The sequence below is a fragment of the Pongo pygmaeus genome, chromosome 15 (genome assembly GCF_028885625.2).
Source record: "Pongo pygmaeus isolate AG05252 chromosome 15, NHGRI_mPonPyg2-v2.0_pri, whole genome shotgun sequence".
In the NCBI taxonomy this organism is placed as follows: Eukaryota; Metazoa; Chordata; class Mammalia; order Primates; family Hominidae; genus Pongo; species Pongo pygmaeus.
The window spans coordinates 68875020-68900870 of NC_072388.2; the positions used below are offsets into that span (position 1 = coordinate 68875020).

The 25851-nt window shown below is 44.8% G+C and overlaps 1 protein-coding gene across 4 annotated transcripts in view; it reads left to right on the forward strand.

Moving 5' to 3' along the window:
• SMOC1 (SPARC related modular calcium binding 1) overlaps window positions 1-25851 on the forward strand; it is a 148504-nt gene that overhangs the window by 95935 nt on the left and 26718 nt on the right. For 2 of the 4 annotated variants that reach the window (XM_054449026.2, XM_054449028.2), the window contains exons 6-7: window positions 12587-12676; window positions 14610-14690. In XM_054449026.2, coding sequence (XP_054305001.1) covers window positions 12587-12676; window positions 14610-14690 — 171 coding nt within the window. The remainder of the gene's footprint in view (window positions 1-12586; window positions 12677-14609; window positions 14691-25851) is intronic. The other 2 variants (XM_054449029.2, XM_054449030.2) reach the window with 1 other exon arrangement.

The following is a 25851-nucleotide window of genomic DNA, read 5'->3' on the forward strand; positions in this document are numbered from 1 at the left end:
CTTTATTCCTGGGCAAGAGGTCCTGGTAGTAGGAAAGGAAAATTAACAATCATGCAAAACTGACCACCCAGATTCCCCTCCTCCAAAGGGAGCTGATTGTATGACGTTGAATAAAGTGCACACACACTAAACAACTGCCAGCCATGGGATTCTGGTTCTTAAACTGGACAAGAAGTGTTTTCCAGGGGGATGTGGCTTTGCACCCTGTGGACAACAATGAGAGACAGACCCATGGCCATCCCAGGCTCTCACTGGTCCAGCTGGAAGTGGGGGGGTGAGGGGGGCTGGGGATGTCAGTTTACAGTCAACAGTGAGCACCCTTTGTTCCCTTTTACAGTCAAGCAGTGAGTACCATTTGTTCCTTTTTAGCTCTAGGGTCAGCTTCCAGAGCCAAAAGAGGGTAGAGGAGCCTGATTCCTCCAGGGGCGATGCAGGAAATGGGCGATAGAATCTGAAGCCTTCATCTCAGAGGGATAAGCTGCTCTCAGTTCCCAGCTCTTTACTCCCTTGCCCTGGATGGGTCCCTTCCTCCAAGATGGCTCTGCAGAGGCTTCCTCTTTGGTGCAAAGGTCAGGACAGGGCTCTGGTGGGGAATGCTAGGACTCATTCTCCCCGGGAGTCTTAAATTCTATTTAGTGGCCTCTCTTTCCCTGTACTTTGAAGGATCCGATTAGGTGTTGGATCCTCTTCTCTATGTCTGCTGTGGGCAGCGCAGTGAAGAGCAGGTTCGGGCCACCTGTAGGATGCTGCACCTGAAGCCACACCTGTCCAGGAAGCTGGGGTTTGAATGGGGACAGGGTGCGAGAGGGCATTAGTAATATCCTGTGTCGACCAGCCAAGGTTCCTCTTTCAGCTGCCACTTAAGAATGGAATGTGCTCTGGAAGGCAGCAGGTGGGAAGACACAAAGGCCCCTTGTCTGAGCTTGTGCCCGCACATGGCTTCTCCTAGGAGGCATCTATTTCCCTGAGGCCTGCTACAAAGAGGTGCTTGGTCTGCACCCTTGTGCAGGGTGAGGGGTATGGCCAGAAAAGAGGTGGGGCCAGAGGCCTGGAGGTGTGAGTGGTGGGGGACGGCAGGGCAAGGACGGGACCCAACCTTCTCTTTCCCTAGCCTCCTGCCTTTTTGAATATCCTCCACTGACCAGGCTGGGAGGGATCGGCTGTCCCTCCCAGGCTGGAAGGAATGAAAAGATGTATTGTGTGACCACGGAGAGTCTGGTCGCCAGCCAGGAATTAGTTCTCTGAAGGAGAGGAGGAGAAAGGCAGAGCAGAAGGAGGCTGGGGGAGGAGGCCCAGAGAGATAGCAGGAGGAAGGGAGGAGGGAGAGAGGCTGGGTGGTAACAGGTCACAGCCGTTTGGTCTGAGACAGGAGGCCTGAGTGGCTGTGGCTCCTGGATCCACAGGTGTGGGGCTCCAGGGAAGAAGTGGGGGAAGGAGGGGGAGGCACTGTTATCTTACCCAGATGCACGTGCTCCAGGAGGGGAGGAGGGTCAAAACTTCAGACTATTTACTTAATCCCTTGGAATGTCCTTTCCTCACTCTGTTCTTTGGGCCTCTTGTGTTTAACGAACTCCTTTATGGGCACATGTGTGGTAATTAACACGTGCAGTGTAGGTCCTGGACCATGTGTTTGAGTTTCAAATATCCATTGATCTGGGGCAATCCCATCCTGGCTGCCCCCTCCCCTTCTTCTCCTTTGGTCCTGGCCCTTAAAGAGAGATATGTGTGTGTGTGTGTGTGTGTGTTTGGGAGAGGGGGATGGTGCACATGTGCATTCACATGTGTTTTATGGATGCTACAGAGGAATATCAGAAGAGAGGAAGAGGGCCCCAAATAGCCCCTTTAGCTCTGAAAATGTGCTGCTAAAACAGTTGAAGGCTGAAGAGGTAGAGATAGAGGTAAAGTTTTGGTTTCCACTGGAGTCATCCAAAGGAAAGTAGATTGGAAGCAGAATGGTTTCGGAGATCAAGAACTTATCCTGCAGCAGCTTTACCTGGCTGTACCAAGGCCTGTGGATTTTTCTGATGTGACTCTTTTTGGGGTCTCAATGCTAATTACCATAGGTGATTTGAGGAGCTTCCAGGATAACTGAACACAGGTTCAGGGGCTGGCCTTGCCCTTCATTGCTTCTGAAGTGCAAAGAGGGAAGGAATTTCTTAGCCTCCGGTGGGGTGAAGGGGGGCAGTGGTGAAGAGTGATTAAATGAAAGGATATGGAAAAGCACTTGTGAAATGATTTCTGGCAGTTCTCTGCGAGCTTTTAACTTCTGAGTGCCCAGAACATCAGAGACCATGGGGTGATGCTGTGATAAATGGCAAGTGAAAGTTTAGGGTCACCAGGAGTTTTCTGCGGTTTGCGTTTTTCCCATAAGAAGTCTGGGAGTTAGTTGTTTAACGAAAGTAAGAGAAAAATAAAAATACTAATATACTCTGCTAAACTTTTCTGCATGGGCTTCTGTATTTGTCAAGCTAGTCTTGGAGAGGGGCAGAACTTCAAAAATCCAACCCAGCTTTAATTTGCAGAGCTTAAAAAGAAAATCTCCCACTGGCTGTTCCATAGTATGTGCTCCAAGTGAAGAGTGAGTCATATTTATTTCTCCAAGGTCCCTGTCTGTATCTCTGTTTTTAGAGCTGGGTCTACAGGTTGTTGCCAACTTGGAGACCTTGTCACTCAAGCAATGGATGGAGCAGCTCTGAGGGGCAGGCTTAGGACAGGGGCAATGGCTGGCAAACATCCCAGACAAAGGGGACTGGGTGGCCTCCAGCCTCAGCCCTCATGAGGTGTTAACACACCTGAAGGAGGGGTGCTTCATTGCCCTGAGCCTGGCAGAGCCGTGTTGGGCTGGCTGTCGAGGGACATTCCACATGTGAAACATCACTGATGCTCACATGACTTAAATCTCTTCCCTGCTACCTCTTTTTTCTCTTCCCCTAGCAACCACGGGGGTGTGGGAGGCTGAATCTGTAGCTGATCTCTTAGCATTGCCATCAGGTGGGCTGGGCTGGGTTTGGATGGAGATGGGCAGCTGACGACCTCCATGCTGTTGGCTTCTGCTCACATGGCTTTTCTTGGAGAAGGATTCACTTTGATTCTGTGCCTGCTGAAACAGAACTGTGCCTGAGCAGCTCCAAGCCTGAGGGAGGCAGCTCTTTTGCTTTCTGGTTCTCCGAGCCGCCTCCACCAAGCCTGGAATATTCATATACCAGCTTCGCAGAGGTCAGTTTCAGAAGGGGTGTGCTTGCATGCTCACACATGTACCACGTCTCCCTCCTTCCCATAGCTAACTGCTCCACCAGCTTGGCTCCAGCTACTCAACCCCCTCCATTTTGGCCCGTATTCCAGGGTCTCTGAAGAAAAGTTTATGCATGAACAGCACTAGACTGAGAGTTTGATTTCCTGCCATATCCTCATCTCCAAGGACTGGAGAGAAAATAAGATTTAGGGATCTGGAAAAAGCCTCTTAGACATAGATTCATTTGAATCCCTGGTGGTATTAGTAACCATTGATATTTTACGCTTGGTGCTTTTACTCAGCAAATATTTATGGAGAACTTACTAAATGTCAGGCTTGTTATCGTCACTAAGGACCCAGGGATGAGTATAATAGTACGAGTCCAGGCCTCACCTCCTGGAGCTCACATTCTAATTGTTCTTAGCCTTTTATGATGGAGGTTATTCATCTTCAGGTGGAGGAAAACCTCCAGCGGAGCAACAGGCTTCTGTAAGCTCTGGGAAGTTGCCACCTCTGCAGGGGAGGGAAGGCAGGTGGCCCCTCCAAACAACCCTGTGTGGTAGCTCCTGTAGCCAGAGCCTCTAAAGGAAAGCCCCTTGGAGCGGTTGGCCTGAGCTGAGCAAAGCCCTCTGCCAGGTTCCTGAGCCCTCTGACTAGTGCCTTTGTGGGGCCACTGAAGTCCAGATGAGAGGGCTCAGAGCTTGTCAGGCCAATGAGAATATGTTCATTTGCTCCCTGCTCCCGGCCTAAGTTCCAGTGTGGCACAGCAGCTTGCAGAGAGGTAGGGATATGGGCACACAGGTGGACAGGCCTTGGGCCTGCTTCTGACCCCTGGTCTCCAGCTCGGAGGGCCACGGAACTTGTGTGGTAAAGGCCGAGGAACTGTCGCTTTCAGGTTCCATTGCAGTGATCCTGTGCTTGCAGAAAGAAAGATGTGAGATTCAAGGGCTGCTTATTCTCAAGTTTCTTTGGATAGGCAATGGAACAAGAATAGCTGAAACAATTTTTAAAAAGAAAACTAAAGTGGGAGGAACCATTTTACCTGATTTTAAGATGAATAAAGCTAGAGTTCTGGAGATAGTGTGGTATTTGTGGAGTAATAGATACATAAATCAATGGAACAGAATAGAGGACCCAGAAACAGATCCACAAACAAATGGTGCTCTAGCAATTGGACATCCACAGACCAAACAAATAAAATTAACAAATCAACCCCAAAGCCTCAACCTAAACCTCAGACCTGATACGAAAATTAATTCAAAATGGATCATAGACTTAAATGTAAAATGTGAAGCTATTAAAACTTTTACAAGAAAACAAGAGAAAATCTTCACCACCAAAAACATGATCTAGAAGATAATATATATAAATTGAACTTTAAAATTTGCTCTGCAAAAAGTGCTGTTAGAGAATTAAAAAAAAGCTACAGCCTGGGAAAAAATATTTGCAAACCGTCTATCCAACACAGGACTCATATCTAGAATATATAAACAACTCTTAAAGCTCAGCAGTTAAAAAACAGTTTAATTAGAAAATGGTGGCCTGGCATAGTGGCTCACACCTGTAATCCCATCACTTTGGGAGGCTAAGGTGGACGAACCACTTGAGGCCAGGAGTTCAAGACCAGCCTACCCAACATGGTGAAACCCTATCTCTATTAAAAAAAAAAAACAAAAACAAAAATTAGCCAGGCATGGTGGCACGTGCCTGTAATCCCAGCTACTCAGGAGGCTGAGGCAGGAGAATCACTTGAACCCAGGAGGTGGAGGTTGCAGTGAGCCGAGATCGCGCCACTGCTCTCCAGCCTGGATGACAGAGCGAGACTCCATCTCAAACAAACAAAAACAAAAAATTAGCCAGGCATGGTGATGTGCACCTGTAATCCCAGCTACTCGGAAGGCTGAGGCAGAAGAATCACTTGAATCCAGGAGGTGGAGGTTGCAGCAAGCAAGATCATCACTCCAGCCTTGGTGACGGAGTGAGACCCTGTCTCAAAAAAAAAAAAAAAAAAAAATTGGCCAAATGCACAAATAGACATTTCACCAAGGCAGACAAACAGAGGGCAAATATGCACACAAGAAGAGGCTCAGCATCATTAGCTGCAGGAAATGCAAAATAAGTCCATGGCAGGATGTCACTACATATCTATTAGGAGAGCTAAAAGAAAAAGTAGTGTCAACACCAAATGATAGTGAGGCTGCCGAGAAACTGGACCTCTCATACATTGCTGGCAAGAATGTAACATGGTACAGACACACTGGAAAAATACTTTGGAAGTTTCTGAAAAACAACTAAACATACATTTACCATATAATCCAGCAGTTGCACTCCTGAGCATTTATTCCAGAGAAATGAAAATTTATGGCCACACACACAAAAAACCTGTACACGAACAAGAAGCAGCTTTATCTGTAATTGCCAAAAGTAGAAAAAAAACCCCAAAAGTCCTTCAGTAGATGAAACAAACCGTGGCACAGCAGTACTGCCCTACCCACGGCCAACCACGGTCTGAAAATATTCAATGGAAAATTTCAGAAATAAACAATTTGTAAGTTTTAAGTTGTGAGCCATTCTGAGTAGTGTGATGCAATCTCGCACTGTCCTGCTCCCTCCCATCTGGGATGTGAATCATGACTTTGTCCAGCATACCCATGCTGTGTACCCTCCCTGTGACTTGGGGCCAGCTCTGTTATCAAGTGGATAGATTGCAAAATGAAGAAGGATGAATACAGTACAATCAGATATTCTGAGAGATAGACAATATTCATATAACTTTTATAAAAGTACGTTGTTGTAATTGTTCTATTTTATTAGTAGTTATTATTGTTCATCTATACTGTGCCTAATTTATAAATAAACCTTTATCATAGGTATGTATGGGAAAAAACAGGATGTGTAGGGTTCGGTACTATCCGCGGTTGAAGGCATCCATTGGGGGTCTTGGAAGGTATCTGCTGTGAGTATATAGGGGATGTGTGTGATAGGGGATGGGATCCCCTATCCATCTATACCATGGAAAAATACTCAGCAATAAAAAGGAATGAATTGTTGATATATGCAACCACAACTTGAATGGATCTCAAGGGCATTATGCAACATGAAAAAAGCCCATTTCAAAAGGTTGTATATTGCATGATTCCATTTATATAACAGTCTAGAAATGACAGCATTATAGAGATGGAGAACAGATTAGTGGTTGCCAGGTGTGAGGAATGGGGTGGAGGAGGGAAAGTGTGACAGTAAAAGTGGCACAAGGGACATCTTTGTGCTGATGGAATAGTTCTAGGCTGATGGTGGTGGTGTTTACCTGAGTCTACACATGGATAAAATTGCAGAGAACAAAACACAGAAATGAGTGCATTTAAAACTGGTAGAATCTGAATAAGGTCCATAGATTATATGAATATCAGTGTCCTGATTTTGATTTTGTACTAATTATGCCACCTAGATAATTACAGGGCTTACCCATATCATTATGCTAACTGTAAAGCCGTTACCATTGGGGGAAACTGGGTGAGGGGTACACAGGACCTCTCTGTATTATCTTTGCAACTTCCTGTGAATCTATAATCATTTCAAAATGAAAAGTTAAAAAAACATTAGCTGAGTCTTCTGTGTGAACCCCACCCTGACCAGACTCCTCTGCTGCCAGTGCTTCCTCTTCCTCTTCTGTCCCCAGTTTGCCTTTTCCCCAGCCTTCTGTTTTTGCTCTTCTTCAGCTCAAGGATGTGAGAACTGCCTGCAAAAAGGAAGCTTTCAGCTTGTTTTCACTTCTTTTGGGAGGGAACATGCAGGTAGTTATACGGAATATAAAACACTGACCTCCTGCTTTGGAAAGAACCTGACATGCCCGACCACTTCTGCTCCTACAGATCAGAATCAGGACAGTTCACCATCCATTTCTGAGCCTTGCTGGTCATGGCGCATGCATCTCAGGAAATGTTGAGGTGGCCTAGCATTCCATCCTTCTCTGGGTCTGATTCAGGGCAGGTTCTCAAGGGACTTTTGCAAACAGACACTGTTGTCTCCTTACGATGCCCAGAATGAGTTGTCTCCACTTCCTCATTGAGCCTCAGAATCACATGTGGAGGAGGATGGTGGCTCTGGCATAAATGTGGTCCCTTTAAAGAAAGAACTTTCCAGCACTTCTACCAGGCTGAGGTTTATCTCCATGTCTTTTTCAAAGATGGACAATGGCAGCCTGAAAGAATATGAGGGAGGGTCACCAGTGATGGACATGGTTTGGGGAGAGCCCAAGAATTAAAGGGGACTTGGGATTGTTGACAGACCTTCTACATCTCAGGATGGGGGAAGTGGTTTCTTTTTTCCTCATTCTCCAAGGCTTCTCAGTCTCAGAGACCCCAAGAGATGCCATTAATACAGATTCCTCCTCTGGGCCCCTTTGAGACATTTGCTTTTGAAGGACCTGGAAGAGAAAGCTCTTTGTATGTGGCCAGAATAAACTCATTGTACACCCAAACAATTAACTCCTCAATGGACTTGCCAGCCCCTTGAAAGGCCTGGCCCTGCGTCCCTGGACCTCTTGGGCTCTATTCAGTCCCTTAAGCACACCAATGTTTTTGGGTTTTTGTTTTGTTTTGTTTGTTATTCTGAAAAGTCTTTCCCTGAGAAAAGTCTGAGCGGATCAACATTGTCCTCAGCCTGGCATTTATCTCTCCTCGCCAGCGAATGTCAATCAGGAATCAAAAAGCCAAACAGAGGAGGCTTTGAACGGTGTCATCGGGGGTCGAAGTGACTTCCAGCTGTCTGTGCGTGGGCCAGGCCTTCTCGCAGGGCAAGGAATTGTGCTGTCACACAAACCTACTGTCTGTATAGGCTCACAGAGCCCATGCGGGGGCTGCAACTTTCTGGGGCTGCACCTGCAAGGACAAGGCGTGACTGGGGGTTGGGGAATCTCCGGAGGCCAAATGCCAGGGCTCTGGGACCAGGCAGTTTCCAAAGCTGCTTGCTGCCTCTGGGACCTTGATCAAATCACTTACTTGCATTGTTATTCAATTCTCTTTTTATCTGCTTGGTTTCTCCCTCCACCCTGGCTGGTGGTGAGAATAGATGAGGAAAGCTACCTGCCAGGAACTGAGTGTTGCAAAGTGTGGTAATACTATTATTACCGTTGCTCTTGACATCCTCCTTGAGAATTCTTTCAGTTTGCCTTACTTGTTGTTTGTTTTCATGTTTCCAAATTTGCCTTTTTTCTCCCTCTCTGTAAGAAAAAGGATAATCTTTGAATTGGCTTTTTTTTTCAGTGTTTATCCTCTTCCTTTTAATCTGGAAGATTATGATAGTATTAAAGAGAAATACTCTCTGAGGTCCAAAAGAATCATGAAGAATATGCACCAAACATCATCACATGCATATACAGATTCAGATATATTTTTCTTTAAAACAGTGGAAGAGTCTTCCCCCAAATTAAGGACCACTCAAATAATCTAGCTGCTGCTGCTTCATGATTTATTTGTGATGACTTGGGCACACCTACCTTTTTGTTTTAACAGCTTTATTGAAGTATAGTTTACATACCATAAAATTCACTCATTGTAAATATACAACCCAATGAATTTAATAAATTCATAGTGTTGTACAATTGTCACCAGAGAACATCTCCATCACCCCAAAAAGCAACCTTGAATCCATTCACAGGTATTTTCTACTCCTACCTATAGCCCTAGGCACCCCCAGATCTGTTTTCTGTGTCTACAGATTTAGCCTTACTGGACATTTCATATAAATGGAATCATACAACATGTGATATTTACATCTGGATTTTTATACTTAGCATAATGTCTTTGAGATTCTTCATCTATATTGTCACATGTATTAGTTATTCATTCCTTTTAATTGCTGAATAGTATTCTATCATATGGATATATCACAATTTATCTATTCACCAGTTGACAGACATTGGGATTATTTTCAGTTTGAAGCTTTAATGAATAATGCTGCGGTGAATATTTCTATACATGTCTTTGTGTGGGCATGTTTTTATTCTCCTAGATGGATTCTAGGAGTGGAATTTTGGGGTTAAAAGTTGATGTTTAGCTTTTTAAAGAGACTGTCAAACTCCTTTCCAAGGTGGATGCCCAGTTGTACATTCTCACCAGCAATGAACAAGGGTTCCATTTCCTCCACATCCTTACCAACACTTAATATTGTCTATCTTTTTATTTTAGCCATTCTAGTGGCTGTTTAGAAGTATCTTGTTGTGGTTTTAATTTGTACCTTCCTAATGATTAATGATGTTGGGTATCTTTTCATGTATTTATTAGCCATCTGTATCTCTTCTTTGGTGAAATGTCTGTTAAAATATGTTGTCCATATTTAAATAAGGTTGCTTGTTATTGAGTTGTAAGGTTTACCTTATTTTCAATTTAAAAACTTTGATAGGATTTTAATTTTGTAAACCCAATTTTAAAAGTAAGCAGTTGAATAAGATGGTTTGCACTCATGGAATTATAGATGCCCTTTAGTAGGCCTTTAAAGTGTTTTACACCTACACAAAAAAGTGTCCCGAGATTTTGTAGGCAGATATCCTTCAATTTTAGAAGAGGATATTGCTATCCAGAGAAGTAAAAGGAGGGGCTCAACTTATCCAGAGTAAATTTATTAGATGTGAAGGGGGATTTGGAGTGTGACTCCCCTTGAGACTGGGAGGCAGGAGCACATATAGAAACCTTGTTCTCTCCCCAGGGCCCAGTGTGGGGCCTGGTGTTGCTCCAGGGCTTGCCTGGAAGCAGAACTGATGTAGACCTTGGACCTAGGCCTTGGACTTGTGTTTGGTAGAAGAGGTGCTCTTATTTGCTGAGTCAGAAGCCAGGAGCCCAGGTGCCCGGAGATGATGGTTAGAGGGTGCTGTTCGCTTTGGCTTGGCTTCTCAGCCTTTGAGCATGCTGGATTTCACAGGTGGTTCCTGGCAGCAGGGCATCTTGTCTTTTCTCACTTCATAAAGATTTCCATTTAGGACCTCCCCGTGGCAGAGCAGCTGTATCTTTTCACCCTCAGTGACCCTACCCTGCAGGAAGATTCCTTCCCTGCACGTGGCTTTATGCCTCATGGGCTTCTCTGACTACATCTGGGAAATCTGTGGAAGTCCTTGACCTGCAAAAGGGCAAAGCTTCCCCAAAAAACCTTTTTGCCCTCCTTGAGTGCAGACCTGCTTTGCTGATGGCTGGGCCTGATGGGTAGTCCAAGATTTTCATCTGGATGATGGGAGAAATAAACACAATGTTTTCAGTTATCTTGCTCCAGAGAAGAGATACAGCTCTTGTAATATGGGAGGATTTTAATATCTACATTGAATATTAAAATATTACATAAGCCATATGCACTTGAGTTCTCACTATCATCCCTCCTGGAATGTTTGATTTTTCACTTTCCCTTTGTTAGCCAGTAAGACTCCTAAAATGAAGCCACCCTGTGTGGAAGGGCTGAGCACACTGTGCTGGACTATTTAGACTGTGAACTCTGTATCCGGCAGGCACAACCAAATGTGCATTGCAGCTGCCAAAAGACTCAATTCAGTGGCTCATTGAATTCAATGGAAAGAGGTGTTAATAGAGTCAGGGGAAGTGATGCTATTAAAAAAATGACATTGTGTGGCTGTGTTCTGTGTTTATTCTCCCTCAATGACTTCCAGATCAAACTCACACAGTTTGGCATCAAAAGATGCCTGTTTTGGACTCCAGTTTGAGGCAAATAATATATCTAGCATAGATACTCTTCTCTTCCTGCTACATCTCATTTCTTGGGATGATTGTCAGATAATTCAGGATCACTTTGGCTTCTGCAAGAGTTGGGTCTTGGTGTCAGTACGTGAGAATAATAGCAGGGTCAGGTGTCACCCGACTGTCAGCTCAGCTGCTGGCCTCAGCCTCTAGCAAGGGTTAGAGTCTCCATAGCTCTTGACTCTTAAGCTCCCAAGGGTGAGATATTGATGCAAAAAAGAGATCAGGACTCTGTATTCTCTCTCCCTCCCCCAATAAGATGCATGAAAGTCGGCCAAAGGTACTGAGAGCTCCAAATGGTAGAGAGTTGTTATTATTGATGATCTGACTGGCGTCACAGAGACTATCTGAGAACTTGCAATCTGCATAAATAGTTAATGCTCAGAGAATATAGTGTTCCATCCTAAAAGACCTCTAAGGGGTCTTGAGAAGAGAGGGATGGTGTAATCATCAAACCACCTGAGACAACAGTGCTCTCCTTCCCTCCCCCCGTGGAGAGAAATCTCTTAAACTGTATATCCTTAAGAGGGACAAAGATACCCTCTCCCAGCCTTCTCTAAGGGGGTAAAATTATTTCTTAGGGGATGAAAAACACTTACTCATTTTACATATGAAGCACAAATATATACAGTTTCTTTGCATTATTAAAATTTCATTAGGGAGATGATTAGGAAAAAATTACCTAAAAATGCTCCTTAGACGAGTGATAATGGAAAAAAGGTTGAGAAATACTGCTCTAAGCTAAGGTTTTTGGGGCCCTGATGAAAGAACTCAGAGTCCTGGAAGGTAAATAAACAAAGTCTGCACTAACTCCTGACCTGCAGAGGTTCTTGCTGTGCAGAGAGGACTGCCAACACTATTAGAATGATAAGCATTAGGACTTTGTTACTGGGAGCTCCCTGCTCCAATCATCTATGTTAGAAATTTCAAAGCAAGTGTAGGGTGATTTCTGCAAAGTCCCATGTCCTCTCCCATTTTGCTTGCCCTCCCTCTTATTGGGAATTGGGGTCTTTGCTATTTCGCAGTTAGAAGCATTCTAATGATTCCTGATTCTCTTCAGTTCCGTGTGCTGGAGAGAGAATGGTTCTTCCTGCCTTCTTATCTGTTTTAGGTGAGAGTGGAGAAACAGTGAGGAGATTGGAAGGGAATAGCACACAGGTCCCTTGTTTTCCTTGAGCTCTTTAATCAGGGCCACTGAGCTGGTAGCTTTAGGGCAGGAAAGGAGCTGGGGACACCATAATTTGATGCCATAAGGATTGCCAACCTTATCCTAACATGCCTGGCCATAACTCAGGGCTGAGGGGGAGATACTGCCTTCCAGTTTTCCTGCGGGAACAAGGGCCAGCAGAGTCATACTGGTATCCTCAGATTTGTGAGAAACGGTCCCCCAAAGCCATGAAGCTTTAGCTCCTTTCGTCCATGCCTTGGGATGGTGAACACACACCTGGATTTGTTTTGTTGTTTTGTCTCTCTATGGTTCTCTTTTCCTTCTTGCCCTTTTCTTCTTTTGTTTCTTTTTCTTTGTTCTCTTCACTGGGACTTGGCCGGGCCTTGTACAAACCCCAACCATTCAACAGTGCTGGAGAGTAGATAGTATTTACCTCAATAATGGTAGTCTCCTTTCGATTCTTTTTAACCCTCAATTCAGATGACGGGTCTAAGCCGACGCCCACGATGGAGACCCAGCCGGTGTTCGATGGAGATGGTAAGCTCTTGCATTACTTCTGATGTTCATTCTCCCACTCATTTTCAGGTTTGGGAAAAGTCTTAACGTTGGATGTTTGTTTAAGTTTTATTATTATTATTTTCTTTTTTAATTTCAATTTTTCCCAGTGTAAGCTGGGTTGTTTTAACCTTTTTAAAAAATGCAAATCCTCCCAGAAACTGGTACACTCTCCACTTCTGGAAGGGCCCTCTGTTCTCTCAGGCTTCCTGCCTGTCTCCTGGTGTCCAACAATAACACAGCCTGGACAGACCCTTGGAGCTGCCAAGACCCAGGAATCACAGCTGAGAAAGATAGTCAGGCCAGCAGTGTCCCTTCAGTAAACTAATTGACACTTACAAGTGTCCACTGTGTGCCTGGCACTGTGTGAGCCCCTCTGGGAGATGAAAAGGAGGTTTGGAGATGTAAGCCTTTGCTCTCAAGACAGCTGCAATTCTTAGAGTGCTTTATGTGTTAAATTACGTGGTCTCCGTTCTTATTGTCATAGACATTTATGGAAGAAAGAGATCACCATGGTCTGGGAAAAGCTTTTGTGAAGAGCCAGGACTTGAGCTGGATCTTGAAAGTGGAGGGGAGGAGTCTCGGTGTTCCAGGCAGGGTGCTGGCATGGACAAGAGGGGAATGAGGTAGGGATGGGATACAGTGAGGAAAGTCGCAGGAAGGAGATTGGCCAGTGGGACTGGTTCGTGTAGGTTGTAGGGACGTTGAGAGTTGAGGCAGGACATTTTGGAGAGGAGAAATTCTAGGTCAAGAGAAATTGTGGCTGGTGGCAAAAGAGAGGCTGGAAGTCTCTGGAGGCATAGAGAGAGGATAGGAGTGTGGGGTGCAGAAGGTTCAAGTTGGAGGTGCTCAGGGCCTGTACTCTTCTTCAGTGTACTGTACTAAGTACTCCATATTCCCCTGATGAGGAACTGGAAGTTTGGCAGAGTGAAGTCTCTAAAATATGACAATAAGGTTGGGATTTTAGTGCAATGTGTAGCAAACTTTGAGGAGCTCCTAGCTAAGCGTATCCAGCCCTGGATCATGAGACTGGGCAGAGTGACAGAAGAATAAAAAGAAATCATGCCACGGGTTAACATTGTGACTATGAATGTCCCTAGCACAAGCTCAGCTCTGAGGATTGAAATGTGCAATATCCTTTGCAATCAGCTCACTTATGGGAAGTTTTGTATGTTCATGTCTAAAAGTTTAGTTGTAGATGTCTCTGTGATCCACAAAGGTCCTGGATCATTGACAAGTCTGGGACCCTGGGGGGTCAGGTGAGGGATGGAGACTGTCTCATCTTAGGAGACCTCCCCAATACCCTCATTGAAGGTCACTCCACAGTATGCTCAGGTCACTTAGGATTCCCATTTGTCCACTGGGTGACCAAATCCTGGAGAGGCTGGAGGCACCCTGGCACTCTCTGGATGGAGGAATTCAGCCTGTGCGCATGAGAAGCCATTAGAAAGGGGATTGAAGCACACATGAGACGCACTCCTTTCTTTCCCATCTGGAGCAATCTCGGCTCAGCCGTTTCCCCTAGAATGGTCTCTGTGGTTTGTTTGGCGTTTGTTTGTTGATTTATCCCCTTTAAATCTTCTCCCAGGGAAGCAGCTGAGAGGGACTTGGCTTGGCCCATGTTCCTTACCTCCTGGGATAATATTTTTATTCCTGGATGGAGTGCTCAGCGCCTCTGCATTCTGACCACTCTGCTTCCCAGCACAGGATGCCCTGATCGGCTCTTATGAGCTGTTGGGGAGAGGAGCTTCCGTTGTGAGGAAGGGAGGGGAACTGGGAGGAGTGGATGTGGGAGAGAGCTGAAGCCTCAATGCCTCAGACTTTGAAAAATGACTCTTAAGAAATCTGAGGTTACACTTCCACTCACATAGTCTCTTTGCCCAGACTTTTTCTCTCTCCTTTTCCTCACCCCTAGAAATCACAGCCCCAACTCTATGGATTAAACACTTGGTGATCAAGGACTCCAAACTGAACAACACCAACATAAGAAATTCAGGTAAATAACCTTCCTTGGATTATATATGTACCCAGTCCATCCTTCTTTGCCCCATGGTTCTGTGACTACTTATTGTGTGGGTTTGGAAAAATCATTTAATCTGTCTGGTTGTCAATTTCTATAGCTATAAAATAAAGAGATTGGATGAGTTAATCCCTTCCAACTTTAATTTTCTTCAATTATCATCTCACGGATCATCTTTCTTAGGTCGTTTATCCTCTTAACAAATTTCTTTGACTGTATATTGTAATATTTTGATTAACTTTCCATATGCCATGCAGAAGAATTTGAAAGAAGAATGACTGGACATAAAGAAGTTGGACTTCAAGCCTGGAGGGAGTCGATTCTGTGTGTTTTGAAGGCTCTAAATAGCTGCTTACAGTCATGTCTTCTCTGGTCTGATCTTTTAGTAGGGGGTCTTGTGAGTGGTCAAGTTTGAGCACTGGCTGAACCCTCTGTAGAAAGTGATAATTTTTGAAGGGTGATCATATTTGTAGGATATTTTTGTAGACTCTATTTAATAACAATAAAGACCAGAGTCAGTAAAGAGGTCTATTTACTATCAATAAAGACTAAATGTTCATCAACAGGAAAATGTGTTCACAAGCGAAATCTGTATCTTTATCAAGGAGGATCATCTTTTCAACCGAAGACTTCATTATGCAAAATACCACTCTGCATAATTTATGCCTGGTTGTTGAATTTAGCCATATCTTCTTTTCCTTATAGGTGGCAAGACTATGAACAAAAGATATATGACTTTGAACCAGCAGGCAGAATTTTACATGACCATCAATTAATGAGTGTCCTGTCATTGGTCCCCTTTAAGTTGACCAGTTCACCAGCTCTGTCCTAGTGGTGGCGATGTGGCATTAGAATGCAAGGAATTATATAGACCAGGAGGTGAATTCACACGCCATCAGTTGAGTTCCTCTGTGACTTGGGCTGGTCACTGCCTTTTCATGTGTCTGTTCACTGATAAAAGTTGGAGATATGGGATGGTGGAGTGAAAGGAGACTGTGAACTCCCTTGGGTCAGTCTTTGACAGAATAGTGCAGTGGTTAAAGCACAGGCTTTGGAATTAGTGAAACCTGGGTTCACATTGTAGCTCCAACACTTAGTGACCCCAGTCAAGTCACATAATTCCTTTGAGCCTCAATTCTCGTTCATAAAATGGGAATCACAATCTCTCCCTCAAAGGGCTATGGTTAAAAGTTAACTAAGATAATGTCTATATGGCACTCAACTGATGCCTGGCTAACTGATAAATTGTAAGTACATGTATTTATTATTATCATTATTATTGGTATGAATAGTGGGAACAGTAATGATGGTGCTTATTTTGAAAATTCTTCAATCAGAAAGAATTTATGATTGTCACCTTAAGCAAAGGCATCTATTAGGCTTCTTCTTAGGACCCCCTCTATTCCCCTTTCCCTGTTAGGCAAATATAAATCAAATAGAAGTGGTTTTGGTGCCTGTAGTACCTGGTGCTGGAAGTAACATTTGCAACTGGTCTCCTAGTCCCTGAGGCCCTGGAAGGTCTGCAAGACCCCCATGAGTTAATTCTCATTCTGTGACCAAGTGGAAGATACGAAGGTGAGCTCTCTGAATTATAACATACAGCACTTTTTTGCCTGAAACACTCACTTGGCCCTTAACAATTGCTTCCTTGAATTTCTTTTTCACTTACCCATGCATTTGATTGCTTTGGGGAATGATGGAGGAGAAAAGATCATCATCATCATCATTATCAGTAAAATTAGAATAGCACTGTCATAATAGCTACTTTGTGTCAGGTCCTGTGGAACTTTACATTTGTCATCTCACTTGAGCTTCACCATAACCCTATGAGATAGCTATTGTTCTTGTCTCCGTCTTGCAGATGAAGAGTCAGAGGCTGAGACAGAGGAAGTAACTTGTCCTGAGCCATAGCTAGGGAGTGGTTGGGCTGGAGAAAACTAGTTATCCTTGGGAATAGAATGCCTGTCTTCTTGGGCTGTATTCTCTGCGTGTAGTAAAGTGGTGAGGTCAAAGTCAGTTGATAATCTTTGCTTCCGCTGAAGTTCTTCTGCTTTCATTCCTACTCTCCAATTAGATAAGAATAGGGTCATGTTGAGAAATGGATTCTGGGCAGGTCCATCCACCTTCCTTTTGTTGGGGTGGCGTGGCCACCTTTATTTTTCTCTGCATGACCTCAGTTATATCTGTAAGGTTAGTGTATATGACAGGATAGTTGGGAGAGACCTAACAGTTCCCTGGGAGAAACTGAGACCAGGGCTAACTGTTAGAGATTGATAACTTAGGAATCTCCTACTCAACTGGGACTTTTTCCATCATGGTCAACTGGTAATATTGGCTGAATGCCTATCAATCTCTTTGATATAATTATGTATAAAATATATGGTGCCACAAAGGCCTATAATAGGGGTTGTCAAATGGTCGCTTGCCTGTTTTTGAAAATAAAGTTGGGTTGGATCACAGCCACAGCCATATATTTATGTAGTGTCTGTGACCATTTTCATCTAAATAGTAGAGTGGAATAGTTGTGACAGACCCTGTATGGCCTGCAAAGCCTAAAATATTTGTTATCTGACCCTTTACAGAAAAGCTTTCTGGCTTCTGGCATATATGATTGAAATAGAAGCATTTGGATGGGAGTGTGTGTATGGGGATGTCTTACTTAAGTTTTCTGGCCCCTCTCATAGTCCAGGAAGGAGGATGCTTCCTGACACACCCAGGTAAGCCTGCATCAGCACAGGAGCTCTGAGGCAGCTCACAAGGCTCTTCACCATCTCACACAAACCTTTTCCAAGCGTTAATGTCCGGTTCTGGTGCATGCTCCCACAAACGGGTTGCCAAAAAAGCATCTTGATGTTTGGCTTTCTTAGGCAGGGGGTAGGGAGTCTTTTGCATGTAGCGGAGATAAACCACGTAATGGCAAAAGCATGGGCTTTGGTGTCAGACAAACCTATAACCTGGTTTCCAATGCTAGCTTCCCACTGAGCAGCTTGGTGAGCCTGGGAAAGTTAATTAACTTCCCTGAGTCTTGATTTCCTTATATGTAAAACAAAGTTTTAGTGCCTTGCAGGATTTCTTTGTGAGGACTCAAAAGTATCTGTGTAATGCCTGGCACATAGTAGGTATACCATAAATGATTTTTTAAACCCAACAAAACACTGGTGACTCTTGGTGGAATATCTTTATGTCTTTTGCTAGCCACTTGTCACATGTTATCATATTTGGTTTAATGAGAAGTCAGATATACCTTAATGATAACTTATGTCTGGATATTTGGCTCTGGTAGGGACTGGAGCCTCTTGGCCAAACATCTGAGACAGTTTTTCATTAGAGTTTGATGGATGATCCTGGGTTCAGGTGTGCTTCAGCCTGCATCCTCGGGGAGGTTGCCATGGGACTCCGTGAAGCCCATCGGGATGAGAGCTCTTCTTCTCAGCTGTCTCTCAGAGGCAAAAAGGCTATCCCAGTTTCTTTTACACCCCACACATCCTTTTTTCACACTCAGACCCTGTGACGCCAGGTTTGTTTTCTGGCCTGGGGACTGTTGATGTTGGAAAGGTTCCACTGGGCAGCTGAAGTTTTGCAATAACATGACACATATGCCTACAGACTCTCCTAGTCTCCTTCTCTGCTCCTGGAAGTTTTGGCCCTTGTTTTTAAGGCTTTGTCATGTGTTCACTATAGTCAGTGTCACCTTTTGAGTACTTGGCAAGTTCAGCATTGACAGATTTGCTTCTTTGCTCTTCTCTTCAGTTCTCGCCTCCATTGAACCTCTCCTCCATTGCATCTCCAGTGCACCAGGAATTCCTTTTGCATTCAGGAAGACAATGTACCTGGCCAGCTAATACCCTAGAACTTGAGAACTTCCCATAGATGAGTGTTGGATGGAGCCTCTCTTCTGCTTTTATAAGGAAATATGAACTCTTGCTAAGTTTTTTTTTTTATATATGTATCAGGGGTTGGCTACCAAGGCATTTCTTAATATACCTAGTGTTTAAAATATTTTTTAACCATCTACATGTTACAGATGATAAAGATATGAAATAAGTGACAAGAATTAGGTTTCATCTAATTTTTCACCTCATCTTCTCATGTTTCTAATTTGACTATGTGCAGGCACTTTCCTATGGCTCTGATTTACATCTTTGTTTCTATATGACAAACTTCCACCCTTTCTCCTCTGGGCAAGTATAATCTCTCAGGAAATATGTTCATGCAGCTCTTCTCTGTGCAGCATAGTAATGCTCCCAAGGCCCACCACTCATTTCCTTCTGCCCTGGGGGCTTGACTCTGTGGCCTCAAGTGGAGTGGAGTGGTGTGACTTCCCTCTTCATTTTGTCATCTCTTTCTTTCCTTTGTCCCTGTTTTTTTTCCAGTTAACTTCTTCCATGATCTGATCAAGGACCTCAAGGAGGCCCTAGACCCTGGCCCTGTGAGTTAAATCTGAAAGGGCCATGCCTTTCCTCCCTTGCCTCTTAGACCCGCAGCGCTTCCTTCTCTACATCATTGAATGGAGCAGCTCATGGTGACTCTGCTCCCTGGAGATACAGCCATCAGCACAGACACAAGGTGGAAATGCATTTCTTTTAAGTTTTACCATGAAAGTGACACCCTGGCCTCCTCGTGCATGACTGTGACTGTGTTTTCTCACGTCACCTTACCTGTCACAGGTAAGCTGTTCACAGTATCAGACTGCTGCTCTTCTAGGCCTGCTTCAGGCCACTTGGCCACGTCTTGGATTGCTCCTTCCTCACCCAGGAAGTTCCTGCTGGGATAGCTGCTATGACTGGGACTTGGGGTCACTGAGGCAACTACACCTCCTGGCTGGATTCCCCCACCCCCCAAGCCAGCACTCTTGGCCCGCCTAGAAACCACTGGCTGATGTAATGACTTGAGGCCTGGAAAAATAAACAGCTCACAGGGAAACCAGCGGTAGCCGTCGTAAGCAAATACCCCATGGCCACCTGGAATCTCGCACATGACGTGATTGGGAGGAAGAATGAGTAATCCACTAACGTTAGCAGCCGAGGATGGGTCTGGGCTTGTGTGCATTTAAAATATCTATATAAAAACACACCCTGGATATTTATTTCCATAACTGGCCTTCTGGATATCTGCCCGTCTCTCTGATGCAGGTGCCTTGGTCAATCATGGCCAGTAGAATTGAGCTGGGGATGGGGGATGGGTGGTCATCCCTATGGCTTTCTCCATGGCAACAAAGGCCTTGTTCTTTCTTAAAATTTCCCTTTGCAGAGAGAAGCAATAAACACACTTGGAGGCCCCAGGGAGCCTAGCCGCACAGTCCATTTTTACCTTGTTTTAAAATTAGCTTTCCTGGTCGCCTTGCTGCTTCGCCCCACGTTGTCTGCTTGGAACACAAAGGTTGGGGAGGGTGGAGGGATGTGCTGCAGGACCCAGCACTGGGATGATGTGCTGTACCAGCAAGGGTTCTGTTTCTGTTTCTGGAGGTGAGTGTGTTGTGTCTGCTTTTTAATGTTTGATAGCAAAACTACATGCCCTGGTATTTTCCTTTTGGCCTCTGCTGCTAAGACACTGAAATTAAAGATCTTGCCCAGGTATTGTCATTGGCTCATTCCAATTTTCTGGAAGTCAACTACAGTCTCTGCTTAGATCTGAGGGTCCTTGTTCTGTGTTTATTTGTAAAGTGGCTTTGGAAGTAGATGGGGTCTACATCTCATAAACACACTCACACAGGCAACACTCATGTTTTGGGGAGTAAAGAGTGAAGTTGTGATACTTTATTTTGATAAATTTAAATAGCTTTTTCATCTTCCACCTTTGTCTGTGCCTTTTCCTCCCTTTCTGTCTAAATTTTTATTTGCTAGAACTTGCTCTTAAAAGTACAGAGACTGTCAGTTTAAGGCCAATGAAAGTACAGAGACTGTCAGGTTAAAGCCAATGAAGTTACTGAGAAAAACTAGAAAAAAGGCAGCTTGCTATTTCTCAGTACTTGTCATTGCAAAAATACTGTGAGGTATTTCATATTCTTTTTGGTGGAAGGGTCGTATCTGCTCACTTAATGCCGTGAGTCAATAGAGATGGGAACTTCTCTAAAATTTGAGCGGATGTGAGTGAGTGATGCCTTGGGGGAAAAGTTAAAAAGAAAAATGCCTCCATGCTATATTGGGACAATCCATCCTGGATGAAACATCCTCTGTAGAATTTCGATCTTGTTCTTCCCTACCCTGTAGGAACTCAGTCTCTGCGTGGGAAGGAAGCGGTCACAACTTCAGACCATGGTGAGCCATGCATGACCATTTTGGGTTACACAGAGAGAAACTATTTAGACAGGCTGGTTGGTTTGTAATTTTCCCTTACACCTCCTCACCCATGACACTTCATCCCAGCAGCATGCCCTACTTACAGTGCCAACTGTAAACATCCCTGTGAGGAGGTGGCCTCGGCCAACGTCAGGGATATGGGGTGGATGGTGTTACTTTTGTGCTGAAGATGGGATCTCCGAGACATAGCAGGTTAGGTGTGGCTCACAGGCCACATAGCAGGGCTGTGGAAAGAGGTATGAGGTACGAGGGAGAACCTGAGAGCACCGAGCAGCCTTCCCCTTAACCCAGCCCCTTCCTGGTGCTCTGAGTTCCATTGGGACTTGGGAAGCTAAGTTTGGATCTGGCCCCTGAGTCATGGGGAAGTGCACCTGATTTTGTTTAATTGTAAGACTGTGGGCTGTTAGAGTGAGAAGGGCCTGAGAGTCATCTAGCATTGCCGCTTAATTTTAAATGAGAAAACAGGAGCCCAGACTTGCTAAGGGCCTTGTCCAAGGTCATAGATCCATCAAGAACTATCATGTACTAAGGCCTCTGTTTGCCACTGAGGGGTCAAAGGATGAAATACAAGGAACGTTTAAGGCAGGAGCTGACCATTGGGCAGTGGTGCACCAAAGGGATGGGGGGTGATGGTGTGGTCCATACCAGTGGGGAGGAGTATTTTATCACTGACATTGTTTTGAATTGCTGGCATAGTGATTAGAAAAAGCAGATAAACTCTTAGCTATATGTGCATATTTTTTTTAGTTTACCTATAGACCTAATACCCCTTTATTGCCTGCCTCTGGAGCATACTGCTCCATTCCCCTGCCTTTGGTCAGCTACTGGAGTCCTGTTGAGGAGACTGGTCATTTACATGGATAGGGCAGGAAGACCATGTTTGCTCCACACTGCTACCTTAGACAAGCTAATAGGAATAGTAGCTGCCATTTAGCAACTTACTATGCCACCAGGTTTAATGTTTTTCACACATGATTGCATTTAATCTTCACAATGACCCTGTGAGGCATGTGCAAGAGTTACCTTACTTTTACACGTAAGGAACCTGAACTGGCCAAGGTCACAGAGCAAACAAGGGGTAGAGCCTGAATCATTGACCACAAAGCCCATGCTCTTGACTGCCTATATTGCCTCTATTCCAACTGTTGCTGACTTCGGAACCTTCTAACATGCCAGACCTTTGGATAGGAGTATGCAGGAGGAGTGATAGGCACTTACGACTGCTTTTAGCCTTGCCAAGGAAGCCCTAGTATTCCCTCATCCCCTACCTCTAGTTCCCTCTGACTGCCCTGAGTTCTCTCTGGCAGTTGAGCTTTTAGACTATCCTCACATCTCCATCTGGGCTGGAGCTGGAGACAGTTCTTCTCTTGGCCAGTGAGTTAATCAGAAGGGTGCTCCCTCCAGGGGGTTCTCCTGGGTCCCTTTGTAGGTTACAATTGAGGGATGATGTTAGATTTTTGCTTTCTTTTGCTGCCTATTCTGTGGGGGAAAGGGCTTTTTAACTTAAAGGGGATGGAAAAACCCATGCCAACAGAAGTGTGACTTTAATTTGCGCAAATTCTGTTTCTATTCTCCCCATACCCTCCCTCTACCTGATACAAACCTGAGCACAATTTCAGCGGCTGACTTTGTTCTGTTTGCCAGCGACGTTTGCTTTTTCCTTGCCCTGGTAGGGCCTTTCCTTTTCTGGGCCAGTTGTCTGCCCTCTATTTGGAAAGGAGCCCTGAGCAATGGTTCTGTGGGCTCTCCCCCTCCTCAGGGGCTCCCAGAGCCCCTGCATAACTCTGAGTCACATAGATGTTGAGAAATTGGGAATTGGGAATTGGCGATGGCCAAGTGGCACTGAGTGGTGTGCGTGATGGAAAGCCATGGTAGCAGGGCAGAGTCGGCCCAGCAAATGGTGCTTGGAAAAATGATCCTCTGGGGGCCAGTTAGCCCCTCCTGTGAAAAAGTGCAAAGTCCACAAGTAAGAAAAATAACCTGTTCACATAGTTGGCTTGAAACCATAGGTGCTAAAACCCCATGTGGCTAAATAAACAGCAAGGGCCTGCTCAGTGATGTCCCATAAATCATGGAGTCCAGCAACCCTTCCCCGGGGTACCATATCTCATCCCTGTGCTAACCTTTCTGAAACAGCAAAGTCAGTTCCTTACAACCTGGTCTTATCTTTCTCTCTTTTACTCCTGCAGTGCCTTCCTCTGCCAAATTCTCAGCCACCCGACAGTTCTGGAACGCTCCCGACACCACACTCTCACATGCTCGCACGCTGACCTAGAGAATCCAGAGGCTAGAGCCATGTGGTTTCTTATGCCTCTGGAATTTCATGTTGTAATTTAGAAAGGTTGTTTTCAACACACAGTTTGATATTTTGGGTTATCTTTCAGCATTTCATTCATTTTTGATAAGAGACTAGGTGGGTGTGAAGTATTTGATGGGGTTTCAGGGTCACCGTAGGTGACACAATGCTAATTTTTTCTTTAATATTCTTGGCTCAGTGGGACAACTCCTTCTGCAGTGAAACCTAAGTAAGTGCCTCTCATTTTTCAGTCTGGGTAACATTTTAATTGATTTTTCCCCAAGAAAATCCAGTGCTTGATGGTCTGAGGGTTGAGTGTAGCATTTCCCAGGATGTGTCAAAGGGATAGATATTCTTTTTGCAGCCTCTGTGGTCTCATCCCTATGGTTTATTCAACAGTGGGCAGCCCCATCTCTGAAGTGTCAGACTAGAATTCTGTGAGGGGGTGACATAATGGGGACTCAAGCAATAGAAGGGTTCTTGGACCAAGTACCCTTTATGAATCTTGTACACCAGAGATTCCACGGCTCTCCTATGGCCACCAGAGATGGGTGTGGTGAAGGCTCAGGAAGGGTGTGCAGAGTCCTAGTTTCCAGGAACTTGCATCCAGTGAAGTCAGGGTACCGAGGACAAGGGGCCCACGAGGGCAGATCCTCCACAGCGGCCGCACTGCTTCTAGCCTTTTTCCAGGTGGGGCCTCAGGGAAAGCTTCAGGGATGGAGGATGGCCTAAAATGAGGGTAGGCAAAGGTCTCATGGTTTATTCTTTCTGCTTGCTACATCTTAGAGGATTTTTCTGGCCTCTCCAGCACCTGACATGATGCCAGCACCCAGTACATATACAACCAGTAACATCCTGGGTGAGAACCTGGGTCTACAAGGTCCCAGTCCTTTTTTGTGTCCTCTTCCTGGGCCCTAATTTCATTTGCTGCTCAGGATCCTACTTTAGGTCCTCCTCTCTCAGGACAATGTCAGCTTACTTTTTCTGTAGTATAAGGAACTCCCTGTCCGGATGGCCAGAGTAGGCACCTTGGTTACCAACCGAGCCTCCACTGGGAGAGCTTCTGATTCTTTCTTTGGGAAGACTGCATCATTCATCAAGGCATCTTCCCAGTCCATGTTTTTATGGCTTGTGACTCTTCTTCATTTCTTCTGCGTATGGTTCTCTGTAAGATTAGCCTTTTTTCTTGCACTTATTTTTCAGATGGACTTTACGATGCTTCATGTTATAGGTCAGTTTGGCTAGGCCATCCTGCCCAGTTGTTTGGTCAAACACTCATCTAGATATTGGTGTGAAGGTATTTTGTGGATGTGGTCAACATTTACAGTCAATTGACTTCAAATAAAACAGATTGCCCTTCATAATGTGGGTGGGTCCCATCCAATCAATGGAAGGGCTTAAGAGCAAAGACTGAGTTTTCCCCCAAAAGAAGGAATTCCCTCTCCAGACTGTAACATGGCAATCCTGCTTGAGTTTCCAGTCTGCTGACCTGACCTATTGATTTTGGACTCAAGATGCCCCATCACTCTTACCTGAATTTCTAGCCTATTGGCCTGCCCAACATATTTTAGATTTGTCAGCCCCTGTAATTATATAGCCAATTCCTTAAAATATCACTCTCTCTCTCTCTATGTATATGTGTGTGTATCTATAATCTGTAGATATCTAGCACTTGTCCCTGTGCTAGCCTTTCCAAAACAAATAGATATAAAGATACACACACACATACATATACACCTGTCTCTGTCTTCTGTTGGTTCTCTTTCTCTGCAGAACCCTGAGTGACACAGACCTTCTCTGTCTACTGTCTGCTCTCTCCACCCGTCTCCCCCTTCACCTTCCGCTTCCTCCATCACCATGAGGTTCCCATGTTCTTTCTCCAAAAAGCTTACAGCATAGCTGGCCTACCAATAACTGCTGACTGCATGTGCAGAAGGTGCTTTGGTGTTGGGTTACCCAGGATCTCAGCTTTTCTGTCTGCTCCTTTCTTCAGCAGTTCCTCCTCTGGAAGGCAGTGTCTAGAAAGAAAGGCCAGCCCAAAGATCTGAAACTCAAATCTTGTAATGTTTATGTTTTTTGGCCATTTTTGCTTTAAACAAAAAAAGAAGAGAAAGGAAAAAAATGATGACGAAGAAAAGGTTTCTGGGATAAAAGACTAAACTCTGGGCTAAAATCAAGACTGGGGATTAGCTGAGGATTTAGGTTATCCATGCTTTTCTTTGTTCCTAATCACCACGAGTAATTGAGAGGCACAGAGGCCTGGGCTAGTCCCAGCCAACAGAGCTGTGCTCCAGTCTTGTCCTCTCTTGGTGGGATGTGAAAGAACCCGTGCCCTGGGCCTGGAGACAAGGTTCATGTTTGTCTGGTCCAACCTCTTTTTTCCTTTCCTGTCTTCTGCCCTGCCCACTCTTGCTGGACTTTGGTCCTTCTTTGCTATGTGCAATTAGTAGTGGACAGGGTTGTGTGCTTTCTGGTGACAAGGGGTGGACATGGTTTCACTTCTATTTGAGTATTTACCATGTGCCAGACTAGGTACTGGGCA